General features: G+C 37.7%; 1 protein-coding gene across 2 annotated transcripts in view; it reads right to left on the bottom strand.

Moving 5' to 3' along the window:
- Positions 1-12,351, bottom strand: part of EXOC2 (exocyst complex component 2) — a 200,628-nt gene that overhangs the window by 22,222 nt on the left and 166,055 nt on the right. For both annotated transcript variants that reach the window (XM_039524307.1, XM_039524308.1), the window contains exons 24-27: positions 8,988-9,043; positions 5,011-5,133; positions 1,168-1,229; positions 110-169 (exon numbers count right to left, since the gene is read on the bottom strand). In XM_039524307.1, coding sequence (XP_039380241.1) covers positions 110-169; positions 1,168-1,229; positions 5,011-5,133; positions 8,988-9,043 — 301 coding nt within the window. The remainder of the gene's footprint in view (positions 1-109; positions 170-1,167; positions 1,230-5,010; positions 5,134-8,987; positions 9,044-12,351) is intronic.

The raw sequence follows: 12,351 nt of genomic DNA, 5'->3' as shown, positions 1-12,351 counted from the left end.
GCCATAACTTATTCTTCAGCACCACTATCTTGCTACTGCACTAAAAAAAAAAATACAGTGCTCTTGCGAGTGGTATTATAAATGTTAAAGAAAGTACAAGTACACTTACTTTTTGTCTGCTCCACTTAAGAGTTGCGGCAGGGCTTCCAAAGCTTGCTTAAAACTTGAGCTGTAATGCAAACATATTTAATTTTAATTTAACTCTCTCTCACGGCCTCCCTCCGTATCTCCATGAATACATACTTCAATTTATGAAATGTTTTGATTGAGCTAAATTAACACATTATCAACTCAACACCTCAGGCTTATGTATAATTTGAACACAGCCAGCCATAGGCTCAGGTAGACTTCTCGCCTGAAGAAATTCCACAGCCACTGAAAATACCTGATACCAGATAAACCCTGGAGACTGACAGGAAAAATATTCATGCTGAACACAGCATGTGAGGGGCCATAGAGGAAGAGGCAGTCTCCGAAATAACCGGTCTTAGTCATTTATGGTCCTATAGATAATAGTTAACAATCTGAATTCCACCCAGAAGTGAGCAGGAATGAAATGAAGAGTACGAAGTACAGATGTATATGTTCTCACTGGCTTGCTGTACTTAAGAGACAGGCCATTCCAAGAGTTCTACATAGAGGGTGTTACAGTAGTCAAGTGCTAGGTTGACAGAGCTGTAGGTAACAGTGTCAAAATCTGCATTCAAGTGGGAAGGGTACATTTTGGCCAATAGAAGATGAATGAAGGTATTCCTGGCCATTACTTGTAGTGGGGAGTCCAGGAACCAGGAGGAGCCTAATGAGACCCAGAGACTGTGAATCGCTTTGTTTTGATTGCAACAAGCAGCATTTTCATCTTATCCCATCTGTGTTTATGCCAAACTGTTTTCATCCAGATCCCTATCTCTGCCAGACACTTGGAGAGCGGGGAAGCAATACTCCCCAAATTAGATGAAAAGATACTGCTCAAAATCTGATCATAAAAGTAACAATATTTCCCATTATCAGAGATGAGCTTAACAACGGAGTATTCAAAGTATGCCATTGTTTGAAATTAATTTGAAATAAAATTTCTTTAAACAAATATTTAAACTGTATTTAGTGGTTGTTTCATATTTATCAGGCATTTCATTTTAAATCAAGAGCACAAGCTACTTAGCATCTTACTTGCTTTCTGGCGTTAGGTATACGGCCACAGCATCTCTCAATGCACAAATTTCAAGCCTTGCCTAGAGACAGAATGTAACCATTGTTACAAATTTAAAACATTCTTTGGTTAATTAAACATATATGTCACAAAGCCTCTCGCCTGTTTTCAGAAGCAAAATATTACTGCACACTGCAACTTTAAGCAGCCTTAACTTCAATAACTTGTTTCCTGTATTTCTGGTTACCACTCTGCCATGTCAGTTAGGAAGTGCTACAGGAACTATTACATATTTGTGAAATTGAAGTCAAATTGTTTATCCAATCACTATGTAGTTGTCTCCAAACAAAGAGCGGTCTCCCAGTAACAGTGCCAAAGCATGAACTCTGGTGCTCTTTTTCTGCTCTGAGATAGCATTTCCATGCTTTTCTACCTTTAGCTATTGCTTTCTACAGGGCAAGACCAGCACCTTACAGCACAGTTTGGCCAGAGAGGAAGAAAACACAAGAGAACAAAAATCGGTTAATACACATTTTAGTCTGGGTTTTGCTGCTGAATTAATTTTCTTCTTCGGATGAGGAAGTAGATGGTTCTGCTCCACTTGTCTCATCTGTCACTTTGCTGGGTATACAGGCTTGGGGATTTTACCTCTGCAATGTACCTGTGTGTCAATTTCAAGCTAAGCAGGCTATGATGGAAAATGAAGTTTGGGTACATTTCTGAGGTAAAAGTGAATCAAGCAGGGTTTAAGAGATCTTCTTTGTTCTCATTGAAATAATTTCCACCATGGATTTTATGTGAAGATGGTAAAAACCATGAATTTGATCAATACTTAAAAATCCCATTTACACATTTCTTTCTAGAAATGGATTAAAGCCACAAACTTCATCATAATTCACAATCAGCTTTTGTTCAGCCCATTACAGAGATTCTGGTGGATCCAACCATGAAATGCAGAGACTGATCCAAATTTAACCAAAGTTAATATAACCACGTCAACTTTCTAATTAAGGTTTTTAAACTCTAACATACATATTTATTTTCAACTGTAATGAAGGCTTTTGTTTGGGAATATCTTATACATATATCATACATACAGAGTTTTTATTTTTCCCTGCTATATAGGCACTGATATATAGGCAGCCAGCATAGATTTGTGCGTTAAGGGTGCAGGACTTCCTGGTAAGCATTAGGATTTAGCTGACCACCAATATTATGTTAAGGAGAAATGTTTCTCTTGTAGGAAAATGGCAAGCATAGATGGGCCGTCTCAACTTTCTTGAACATCTTGTAGGTTCTTTCAGGATGAATGGGTTAGGATTTTTGAGAGCTGGGTGCCTTAGGTGCTTTTAGACCCTGGTTCTGCCACCAATAAAATTTTGAGTTCTTGGGTTTTAACGTAACACTAAGTTGTGTAGTTTTGTTTCAGTTTTAAGAGGCAAAAGCCCACTGTGGTAGTGGCACATTATCAGAAGCCATAGTTTATGCCTAACATCAAGCACAAGGCTGGGGAGTGAGTGAAGCCTGGATATGTAGGGAGTGTCTGGAACAGGGGAATGGCTGTTAAATACAGATTGAGGCATCTTTTGTCAAAGCTCAGTTCTTTCCACAGGGAATGGGTATTTTTGAGCAGTTTAGTACGGTCTATATCCTACCGGTTTCGGTACAATCAATCTATCAATAGTGAGGGTTGATTATGGCCAGAATGGTAGAAAGTGAATGCAACTGACAAATTTTTCTGCTGGGAGAGACAATTCTTTCAGTTATGGGTTCAGGGAGTGAGTTCAATAAAAGGTGGGCTACTTATTCAACTCAAAAGTTAATTGTGCAGAGCCTTTATTTACCAACCTTACGTGGTTGTGACAAGATGTCCTTCCCACATGAATTCTCCCTCAAATGCTACTCTACTAACAGCATTTGGGAAGTATTACAAATATATTTAAAATCAAAACTGTACATAAGGTTTATAATATGGTGGGATTTAATATTTACATTTCCCCACACCAGATGCCAAGACTGCTGGAGAGAATATCAAATGGCAGCTGGTAGTTCCTGCAAGTCTTAGAGAGGCAGTATGTCAGAGAAAGTGCCTGTTGAGTCAAAGGGAGCTTTCTTTTTTCTTTAGACTTTTCTAGAACTAGTTCAAAGTAATGGAGCAATCAGAAGTGAGCAGGGCAGTGTTAAAATATCTGTTTTACCCACAGATTGGTAAAGTGCCACCTCTTCCATGGTATGAGTTCAAATCAGGCACTGCCACAATCTGAAAGACCCTGCCACACGGTATAGGTCATTTGTTTAAAAAAATCATAAGCTTGATTTAAAAACAAAAATCAGATATTTGAATATAGTCCTGAGATTTTGCCTTTAACAAAATTATACAACTCCTCATCCCTCCAAAATCCCTTTTGGAAAATATGCACAATTAATGGTAGGTAAACTACCAGAATGCTCATGTATGCCAATATGGAACACAAAGCTCCTTTGTATCAGACCACTGTGGATTACATCATATCACATTTCGGTCTCAAATATTTTCCTTCTCTCCTTGTCACATTTGTGAAATACCATATGTATTTAACACATTTACATGTAATTACATTTTAAATATTCACTAGTTAATTCCACCCTTGTAATTTCACTAGGCTATGGAGTCTTCTGCTCCAATTAAGTTTAATTGCTAACTAAAAAGCATAAATAGTCTATGGACCTCCTCTTTAAACATTAAGTTGATAATACTCTACATTGTATCTTCAACACAAAGAGTGTAATATATTTTTAAAAATAAACCAATTTTCGTTTAGATTTTCAGTGCTTTAGAATTCTAAAATGAATCTGAAAAAACAGTAAGATGGGTGTTGGCTGCAGATTTCTATTTCTTTTATCTGCATTATTAAGCATGGGTTTTAAAAGCTCAACATGCTTTTTAAATACAAGACATGGAAGAATTGAAGTAAAACCTGAATATGAAGATATTTTAAGATGTACAATTAATTGACTGGACTACAAACACTTCACAGACCATATATAGCCTATTGGTATTCCTCAGTCAAAAGATTCAAAAGCATTGACTTAAGAGTTTTGTCTGAGTAAGAACTATTGGATCTGATTCTATGAAGAATGTGATTAAACCATGTATTCTATAAATATTTTACTAATGAAGCACCAGGGTTATAGTTATTTACAAAACCCTAAGAACTTACCCTTCCTTGAAGCTTGTTGGGAAACTTAATTTCACAAGCAAAGCACTCAAAATAAATTGTTAGAAACAATGGGCCAGCACACATTCCCGCCCACCTCTGTTTATTAAAATACTGTACTCTGGTCACAATTCATTTGCTCGTTGTTAGTACTGGTTCATCTAATCTGAAATGGGAATGGCATGACTTTTGATAAATGGATCTTTAAGACTTTCTTTAATGGTAATTTTTGCAAGTGTTTCTGTAGTGATGTCATTTTGCAGATATTTTGCAGCTATGCCTTCCTTTGGAGTCGTACAATACAGGAAATGTTTTTATTCTCTCTCCAAACAGTGGAATAATATACCAAGATGACACATCGCTACACTGGCCTTTCCACACTAATACCAACAGATTTAAAAACAAGCTATAAAATACAATTAAAAACATTATTAAAACCAAAATCTTTGTGGACAAAAATAAGAACACAATCAAAATATTTAATTGGCTGCTGTAAAATAATGGGTAAAAATATAACTTCTACAACAGCTGTTGGTTGCATTTGAATACAAACAGGCTATTACGCTACAGTCCAATAACAATGGGGAAATCTCTCTCTCTCACTTTCTAGCTACAGTATTTCCAATTTTCTCAACTCAGAAACAGAAACTCAGAGTCTTTATCTACCTGTAAAGCTCCATTTTTACTGAATGATGACACACACTGCATCAGTCGACTTAGTTCTTCAGCAACAGATTCCACAATCCTTGACAGTACTCGAGGCACTAATTCCTTAGAGATGGTGAATACCTGCAGGTTTTCAATCAGAGTTATGAATTGGGTATCTGCATTAATATTTATATTGCACCTTAGTAAGGACATGGAGAGTTAACCTTGATTGTATGTTTCGTTGCTTTTCCCAGAAGCACCTTATCTTCTTCTCACTGCTCAGCCAGTTTGTTCCACCTGTTATGGCTTGTCATAAACCTAGACTGAAAACTCTCTTGGACTGTCTTTTTTATTACATGCTTGTATAACACTGAGACCAACAGTGCCTGGATTCCCAATTAGGGTCCATAGTTGCTGCCATAATTCAATTTAATAATAATACAAGATCCACCTCCTAAGAAGCTTACAAAATAGTAGAGTAATAAAACAAATAGATAGTCAGGCGCCGAAATGAGATCAAACAGTGTCAGAGACCTGAAGCTTGGCAAAAAAGCCGGGTTTAAGGAGAGATTTAAAGACAGCAAGAGACTGTTAGTGCACCGGAAGAGGGATAATGTCTCAGATAATTAGGAGAGAAAATTGGATGGAACACTGGGCAAGAGGTGGGTAAGAGGAAATGAGATTGGCCCTTATAGGTAGAGCAGAGTTGTGTTAAGCCTTGATGATGAAAATGAGGAGCAGTGTGGATTACATGTGGAAAAGAAAGAGAGGGGAAAGAAAAAGGGATGGTGATTTGAGGAGGAAGTGATGTGATCAGAGTCATGGGGAAAGATGATGATTTTGGCTAGAAATTTCATTAGGAATTTATTCAGATTTCTTAAAAAAAACAAGCAAGCAAGCAACAAATGATTGGGTCACACTTTTGCTACAGGACCTTTGCTTTATGTGAAAGTCAGGAGCGTGTCTGATTTGACAATGAAAAACTGCTTTATAGAAATGCATAATCAGTGGAAAATATTTAAAGAAACACCAGTATGTGGCTGAGTAAAACTCAAATATGAATTTAGGAATCGTACCCTATTTTTCACAATATATGTGAGAGTGACGTGTCACGGATCTCACAGACTAGACAAACAGTAAAATAACAGATTTGCACTACAGACAACCACACATATGCTGGCTATCAGTCACTCAACTGCTACTTCAAATAATCATCTTGCTTTTAACTGCTTTGACCCACAAAAGCCAACAATTTTGGTCACATACAGAGAAAAACGGTAAAAGCAAGAAATACTTCTACTAAGAAGAAAGTATTTGTACCCACAATGGCCATTCTCAACGTTACTTGATAGAACTCAGGAAAAAAATTCTCAGCCATAGTAGATTACCACATTTTTTCAAAAACTATACTTATTTTGGTTTCAGTTCAAATTTGACTTTTTAGTTAAAGTAACAATTTTTTTCACCTCAGAACCTGCCTATTGCACAGTTGATGGTTAACTAGTGTTGTTTAAACTACAAAAATCAGCAGCGTTGCTAGCAAAATCTAAGACTGAGCCAGAATGGCAAAATTTCAGCAGAAAACAGTGTTACTCTTGTGGAAATTGTAAAATTTCACACCAATGATCAAATTCACATACTTCTGCAAGTACTTGTGAAAATGTCATTTCACACATAGAAATTCATGAGGCAAAACTTAACACGGGAAAACCAACTAGCATCCAATTCAATAGGGTATTTATGCATGTGCCCTAATTTTAAGCACGAGTAGTCCAATTGAAGTCAATGAGACAACCAACTTTTTTAAGTTAGTCATATGCGTAACTCCCTGGCTGAATCAGGACTTTAAATCATCATACCTACTTAAAAGGACACAGACAAGTTAAAAATCATTTTTAAGATGTCCTTACTTGTGTTTATTAAAAACAATTTAGATTATTTTAACTGAATTTAAAAGAAAAATCTAACTTATTTTGTTTGTTCCTTTCATGTAATTTACTGATCCTGGAAAATGAAAACAGACTAATCATTTTCACTGTGGTTTATAGTTATGTTAACTCCTTCATTCTCAGGTACTGGCACAATGCTGCAGTATTTGTGCTACATACACTGAAGGTAAACACCTGCATCAAAGCAAAAATCTGTTTTAATTGGAATTCCAAAAGCCATAAAAATATTTCAATTAGCATTAGTGTCTCTAATTAAAGAAAATATTAAAAGGAGCCTAAAATACTCAAAAGCCAATTTTAAGCAAGTAAAAGAGGGTCTAAAGACAGAACAACGTTATCTGTGCTATGTGAAAGAATGGTTTTGGTAATACTAATGAGAAAATACATTTTGTGATGGCGAGGGATGGGATTATTTAGAACAGGTGCTATAGCTTAAGTACTGTAGAAAATTCCTGCAATAGTCTATTTACACTTAGGTATGCATCTGCAAGTGTGCAACTCTGCAAATAATTATTTCAATTTTCATCATTATTTCATGCTTACTTTATTAACATACATGCCTCCTCTCTGTTGCAAGCTATGGCCCATTTTGGGAGTCCAGATGCTACATATCCACGGTTCCCAACCTGGGGACAGTGCACTCTGCAGATGGGGTCGTGGGTCCAACAGGACAGAATCGGCTCGCAATCTGATGCTGTCTGCCCCCAAACACGTCTGGACTTGCTCCACAAGTGCCACACCAAGAGACCGTTATTTTGATCTACAAAATGGTGACCTCCACAAAGTGTGACCTTAGACCTACGGTGTGTGCAAGGTCACTCTGTGCAGAGATCACCATTTTGTAAAACAGCAACTTCCTGGCACAGTATTTGTGGAGCAGGTCCAGACACAATGGCTGTACGGAGGTGGTTGTATGGATGCCATTCAACCATTTGCACCATCTGGCTGTGCCAGCATCCAGGGGAGGGAGATTTGAATCCAGAAGATATTTATCTATGGGCAGCATAGATTTACCACAAGAGCAGTTTTACCACAAGAGCATCCTCTCTGCTTGAGCCAGTAGGAGTCTGTGCTAGCTTTTTCTGAGATGGGAATCTGCAGTGGCTTGTAAGCTCCTTAAGGCAGGGCTCATATCTTCTTTTGTGCCACCCTAAGTATCCTGTTAGTACTCAATAAAGAATCGTTGTAAATTGCTGTCTCTGTGCTGTAAGTTACCGGCTGACAATGACATTATTTGGCCTCCCAGACACGTGATGACTGAGCATCTCAACCAGATGGAGTAATAATGGTTTGCATCCTTTTTCCTTGACCTTGGAACATTATAAAGTATGATTGGGTGTGAAACCTGTTTGCAAGCATCATGCCATGGATTTGCCAGTAGCTGAAACTGAACAGCTCATCGACATTTCCTGTGATTGATTCTTGGGAGGAACATATGCCCAATTTTCTCTCCCAGAGTTGTGGGTTCACTGTCAAGAATGAATATTCTGCACTCTCAACACATGCACTGAAACTGATGGTGCCATTCATGAGCACCTATTTGTGTGAAGCTGGATTCAGCACATTTGTGTCCATCAAGTTTCAGTATTGATCTGCCACTGATGTCACAATTAGATTAGATATGCAATTTCTACTACATGGCTGGATTTAGAGAAGGTGTGTAGATTTACTTCCCAGCTTGCTGTGTACTAACTGTTCACATAGGTAAACCAAGTTTAATCCATACTAATTCAGAATAAGGCACTCTTATTCTGGAATAAGAGTGTCTACACCTAGAATTAATCAGGAATAGTTAATCTACTTTAAATTCACATGCTACTTTATTCTGGATTCTTTTTCAGGGCAAACAAGCCCTAAAATTTGATATATGGTGTTACTTATGGAAGTTTATACAATTTTTAACCACTCCCACCTCTTTAATAAAATTTGTATTTAAACACGTAAATAAAAGTGGCCTGATTTTCAGAGGTGCTCATTTCCAATGAAGTCAGCCAACTTATTTTGTTTGACGCTTGTAATAATGTGAATAATCTAAAGTTACCTCACCTCTGCGTGTACAGCAATGATATTCACTAATGCTTCTTTCAAATAGTTTCTGACACCTAAAACAAAACAAAAAGGGTAGTCAATCACTTTCACTGTGTTATCTTGACAGAGTTAAGATATTCTACTGTTCGATTCTACTGTTTAATAGTAGACTTTTTCATTTCATTTCTTTAACTAACACATTTGCAATGATAGAGGCAGAAAGAGAAAGTTCCACAGCCACACCACCACAATCTATTTCCTTTTTCAAAATCAAATGGAGAAAGGAACATTTCCTTACAGCAAAAGGTTAAAGAAGCCAGTAGGTTCCTGTTTCAGTATTCTTCTTCTTCTGTGTGACAGCCTGACTCTGATAACCTTTCAGTTTACCACAGATCCAATATTAAAAAAAAAGAGAAAACCCTCTTAATCTAAAAGGTCCTGATGATACACATACAATATGGTATATTACATGTATAACAGGCAAGGGATGTTTTAAGAAGCGAACATAGTCAACAGGATTACATAGCTTGCAACCAGAAGATCTCATTCCTATTTCTTTTGCAGCTTCTTTGATTGTGAAATATTATCATAAATGGAAATAAGAATTCTTGTTTCTATGGAAGTGGTTTTAGAAGATATAACTCATGACAATTTATAGCATATGTTATGCTTATATAGGAGAAGTTTCTTTTGGGAAAAAAGTTCAAGCAAGCAGTTTATTTTCTAACAAAACTTTTACAGTAGCATATAAAATATTTGTTCAGTAAATCTAGAGTAACAGAACAAATCTGGCTCTTTGTATATATACGTTGCTTTGCAAGCAATGACAACATAGGGACTTTTTTTTTTTTAAGGGTAGTTAATTTGCAACATAAAGGCAAGCAGAATCGTTGAAAGCACAAAAGCAGTAGAGAGAGAGAAGGGGCAGATGTACACAATTGGCCAGATTCTGATCTTGTTACACTAGCATAAATCCAGAGTACATTGAGCCCACACCAACTTCTTTGTACATACTCCAAATGTAACTGAGATTAGACTCTTGGAGAATACTGAGGCTCTACAGATTGTGAGTTACAATGGATATTAATATTGCTATTATAAAAGTTACATCAAAAGATACACTTGTAATCAGTTTGTCTCATTTACTCCATCTTTCTTAGCTACCTCAGTCGTTCTAGCACAGTTCTACTTTGAAAAGTGACTCTAAAAATGACATTGACGGAATCAAAGTGCATTGTCTCTCAACTGTCATTTCAAGTGTACTCAGTTTATAAAAATATATTTGTGTGTTTATTTTATTTGAAAATCCAGCTTGAGATTTAAAAGTCAGGCTGCACTCTTTCCTTCCAATCAAAGCTAGTTCAAACACACCTAGAGTCCCACTGGCACTCACCCCTATAATCCTTATCACTCACAGCTTATTATTAAATATGTATTTTGTGTATATTTACAAATCTATAAATTTTCTCCATTATTCACAGATGGACTGAGCTGAAAGGCTGAGAGGAGGCAGATACAGAAAGGTTGGAAGACTAAGAGAAGAAGCAATGGCCTCCTGGGGCTCACCCTAGAGCAGCGGCTCCCCTGTTAAGATTTGTCTACACTGGCAATTAACAGCGCTGCAACTTACTCACTCAGGAGGGTGAAAAAACACCCCCCTGGGTGCAGCAAGTTGCAACTTGTAAAGCACCAGTGTAGACAGTGCCCCAGCGCTGGGAGCCATGCGCCCAGTGCTGGTAGTTATGCCCCTCCTGGAGGTGTTTTTTTTTTTTTTAAGAGCGTTGGGAGAACTCTCTCCCAGCGCTGTGCCACAACCACACAAGGCACGTTAAAGTACTGCCGCGGCAGCGCTTTAGTGTTGCCAGTGTGGACTAGCCCTTAGTCAGGTGTATTTATGGTCTGTGACCTGTCCATGACTTTTACTAAAAATACCCCTGACTAAACTGTACCCTTAATTATGACCTTTAGTCACATCTGTATAACTCCATGGTCTTCAAATTATGCTTTGAATCACACGTGTGCAATACCATCGCTCTTAATGTATTTGCATCAGTATAAAGTAATCAATAACTTCTATAATAAAAACTTAGGAGACAATTGTGTTAACTGGGCACTGGAAAGAACAATCACTCTTTGTTTCAGAGCAGCAGCCGTGTTAGTCTGTATCCGCAAAAAGAACAGGAGTACTTGTGGCACCTTAGAGACTAACAAATTTATTTGAGCATAAGCTTTTGTGGGCTACAGCTCACTTCATCGGATGCATGTAGTGGAAAATACAGAAGGAAGATATATATACACACACACACAGGGAACATGGAACAATGGGTGTTACCATACACATTATAAGGAGAGTGATCAGTTAAGGTGAGCTGTTGTCACCAGAAGAGAAAAAGAATTGTTTGTAGTGGTAACAAAAATGGCTCATTTCCAGCAATTGACAAGGAGATGTGAGGAACTAAGGGCGGGGGTGAAGGGAAGAATAAGCATGGGGAAATAGTTTTACTTTTTGTAATGGCCCATCCACTCCCAGTCTTTATTCAAACCTAATTTAATGGTGTCCAATTTGCAAATTAATTCCAATTCAGCAGTCTCTTTTTGGAGTCTGTTTTTGAAGTTTTTTGTTGTTGTAATATTGCGACTTTTAGGTCGGTAATCGAGTGGCCAGGGAGGTTGAAGTGTTCTCCAACTGGTTTTTGAATGTTATAATTCTTGATGTCTGATTTGTGTCCATTTATTCTTTTACGTAGAGACTGACCGGTTTGGCCAATGTACATGGCAGAGGGGCATTGCTGGCACATGATGGCATATATCACATTGGTAGATGTGCAGATGAACGAGCCTCTGATAGGACGCAATCACATCAGCCAAACTATGATGGTATCTCCTGAGTAGATATGTGGACAGAGTTGGCAACAAGCTTTGTTGCAAGGATAGGCTCCTGGGTTAGTGTTTTTGTTTTGTGGTGTGTGGTTGCTGGTGAGTATTTGCTTCAGGTTTGGGGGCTATCTGTAAGCAAGGACTGGCCTGTCTCCCAAGATCTGTGAGAGTGATGGATCATCCTACAGGATAGGTTGTAGATCCTTGATGATGTGCTGGAGAGGTTTTAGTTGCAAGTGCTTTGGACGATAGGATTAAAATTCAAAATGATCTGGACAAACTGGATAAATGGTCTGAAGTAAATAGGATGAAATTCAATAAGAACAAATGCAGAAGTACTCCACTTAGGAAGGCACAATCAGTTGCACACATACAAAATGGGAAATGACTGCCTAGGAAGGAGTACTGCAGAAAGGGATCTGGGGGTCATAGTGGACCACAAACTAAATAATGAGTCAACAGTGTAACACTGTTGCAAAAAAAAGTGAACATTATTCTGGGATGT

This window comes from Mauremys reevesii, linkage group 2 (genome assembly GCF_016161935.1).
Source record: "Mauremys reevesii isolate NIE-2019 linkage group 2, ASM1616193v1, whole genome shotgun sequence".
NCBI classification, from domain to species: domain Eukaryota; kingdom Metazoa; phylum Chordata; order Testudines; family Geoemydidae; genus Mauremys; species Mauremys reevesii.
Note: the sequence above shows the minus strand (reverse complement) of the source record. Positions and strands in the feature narration are given on the sequence as shown.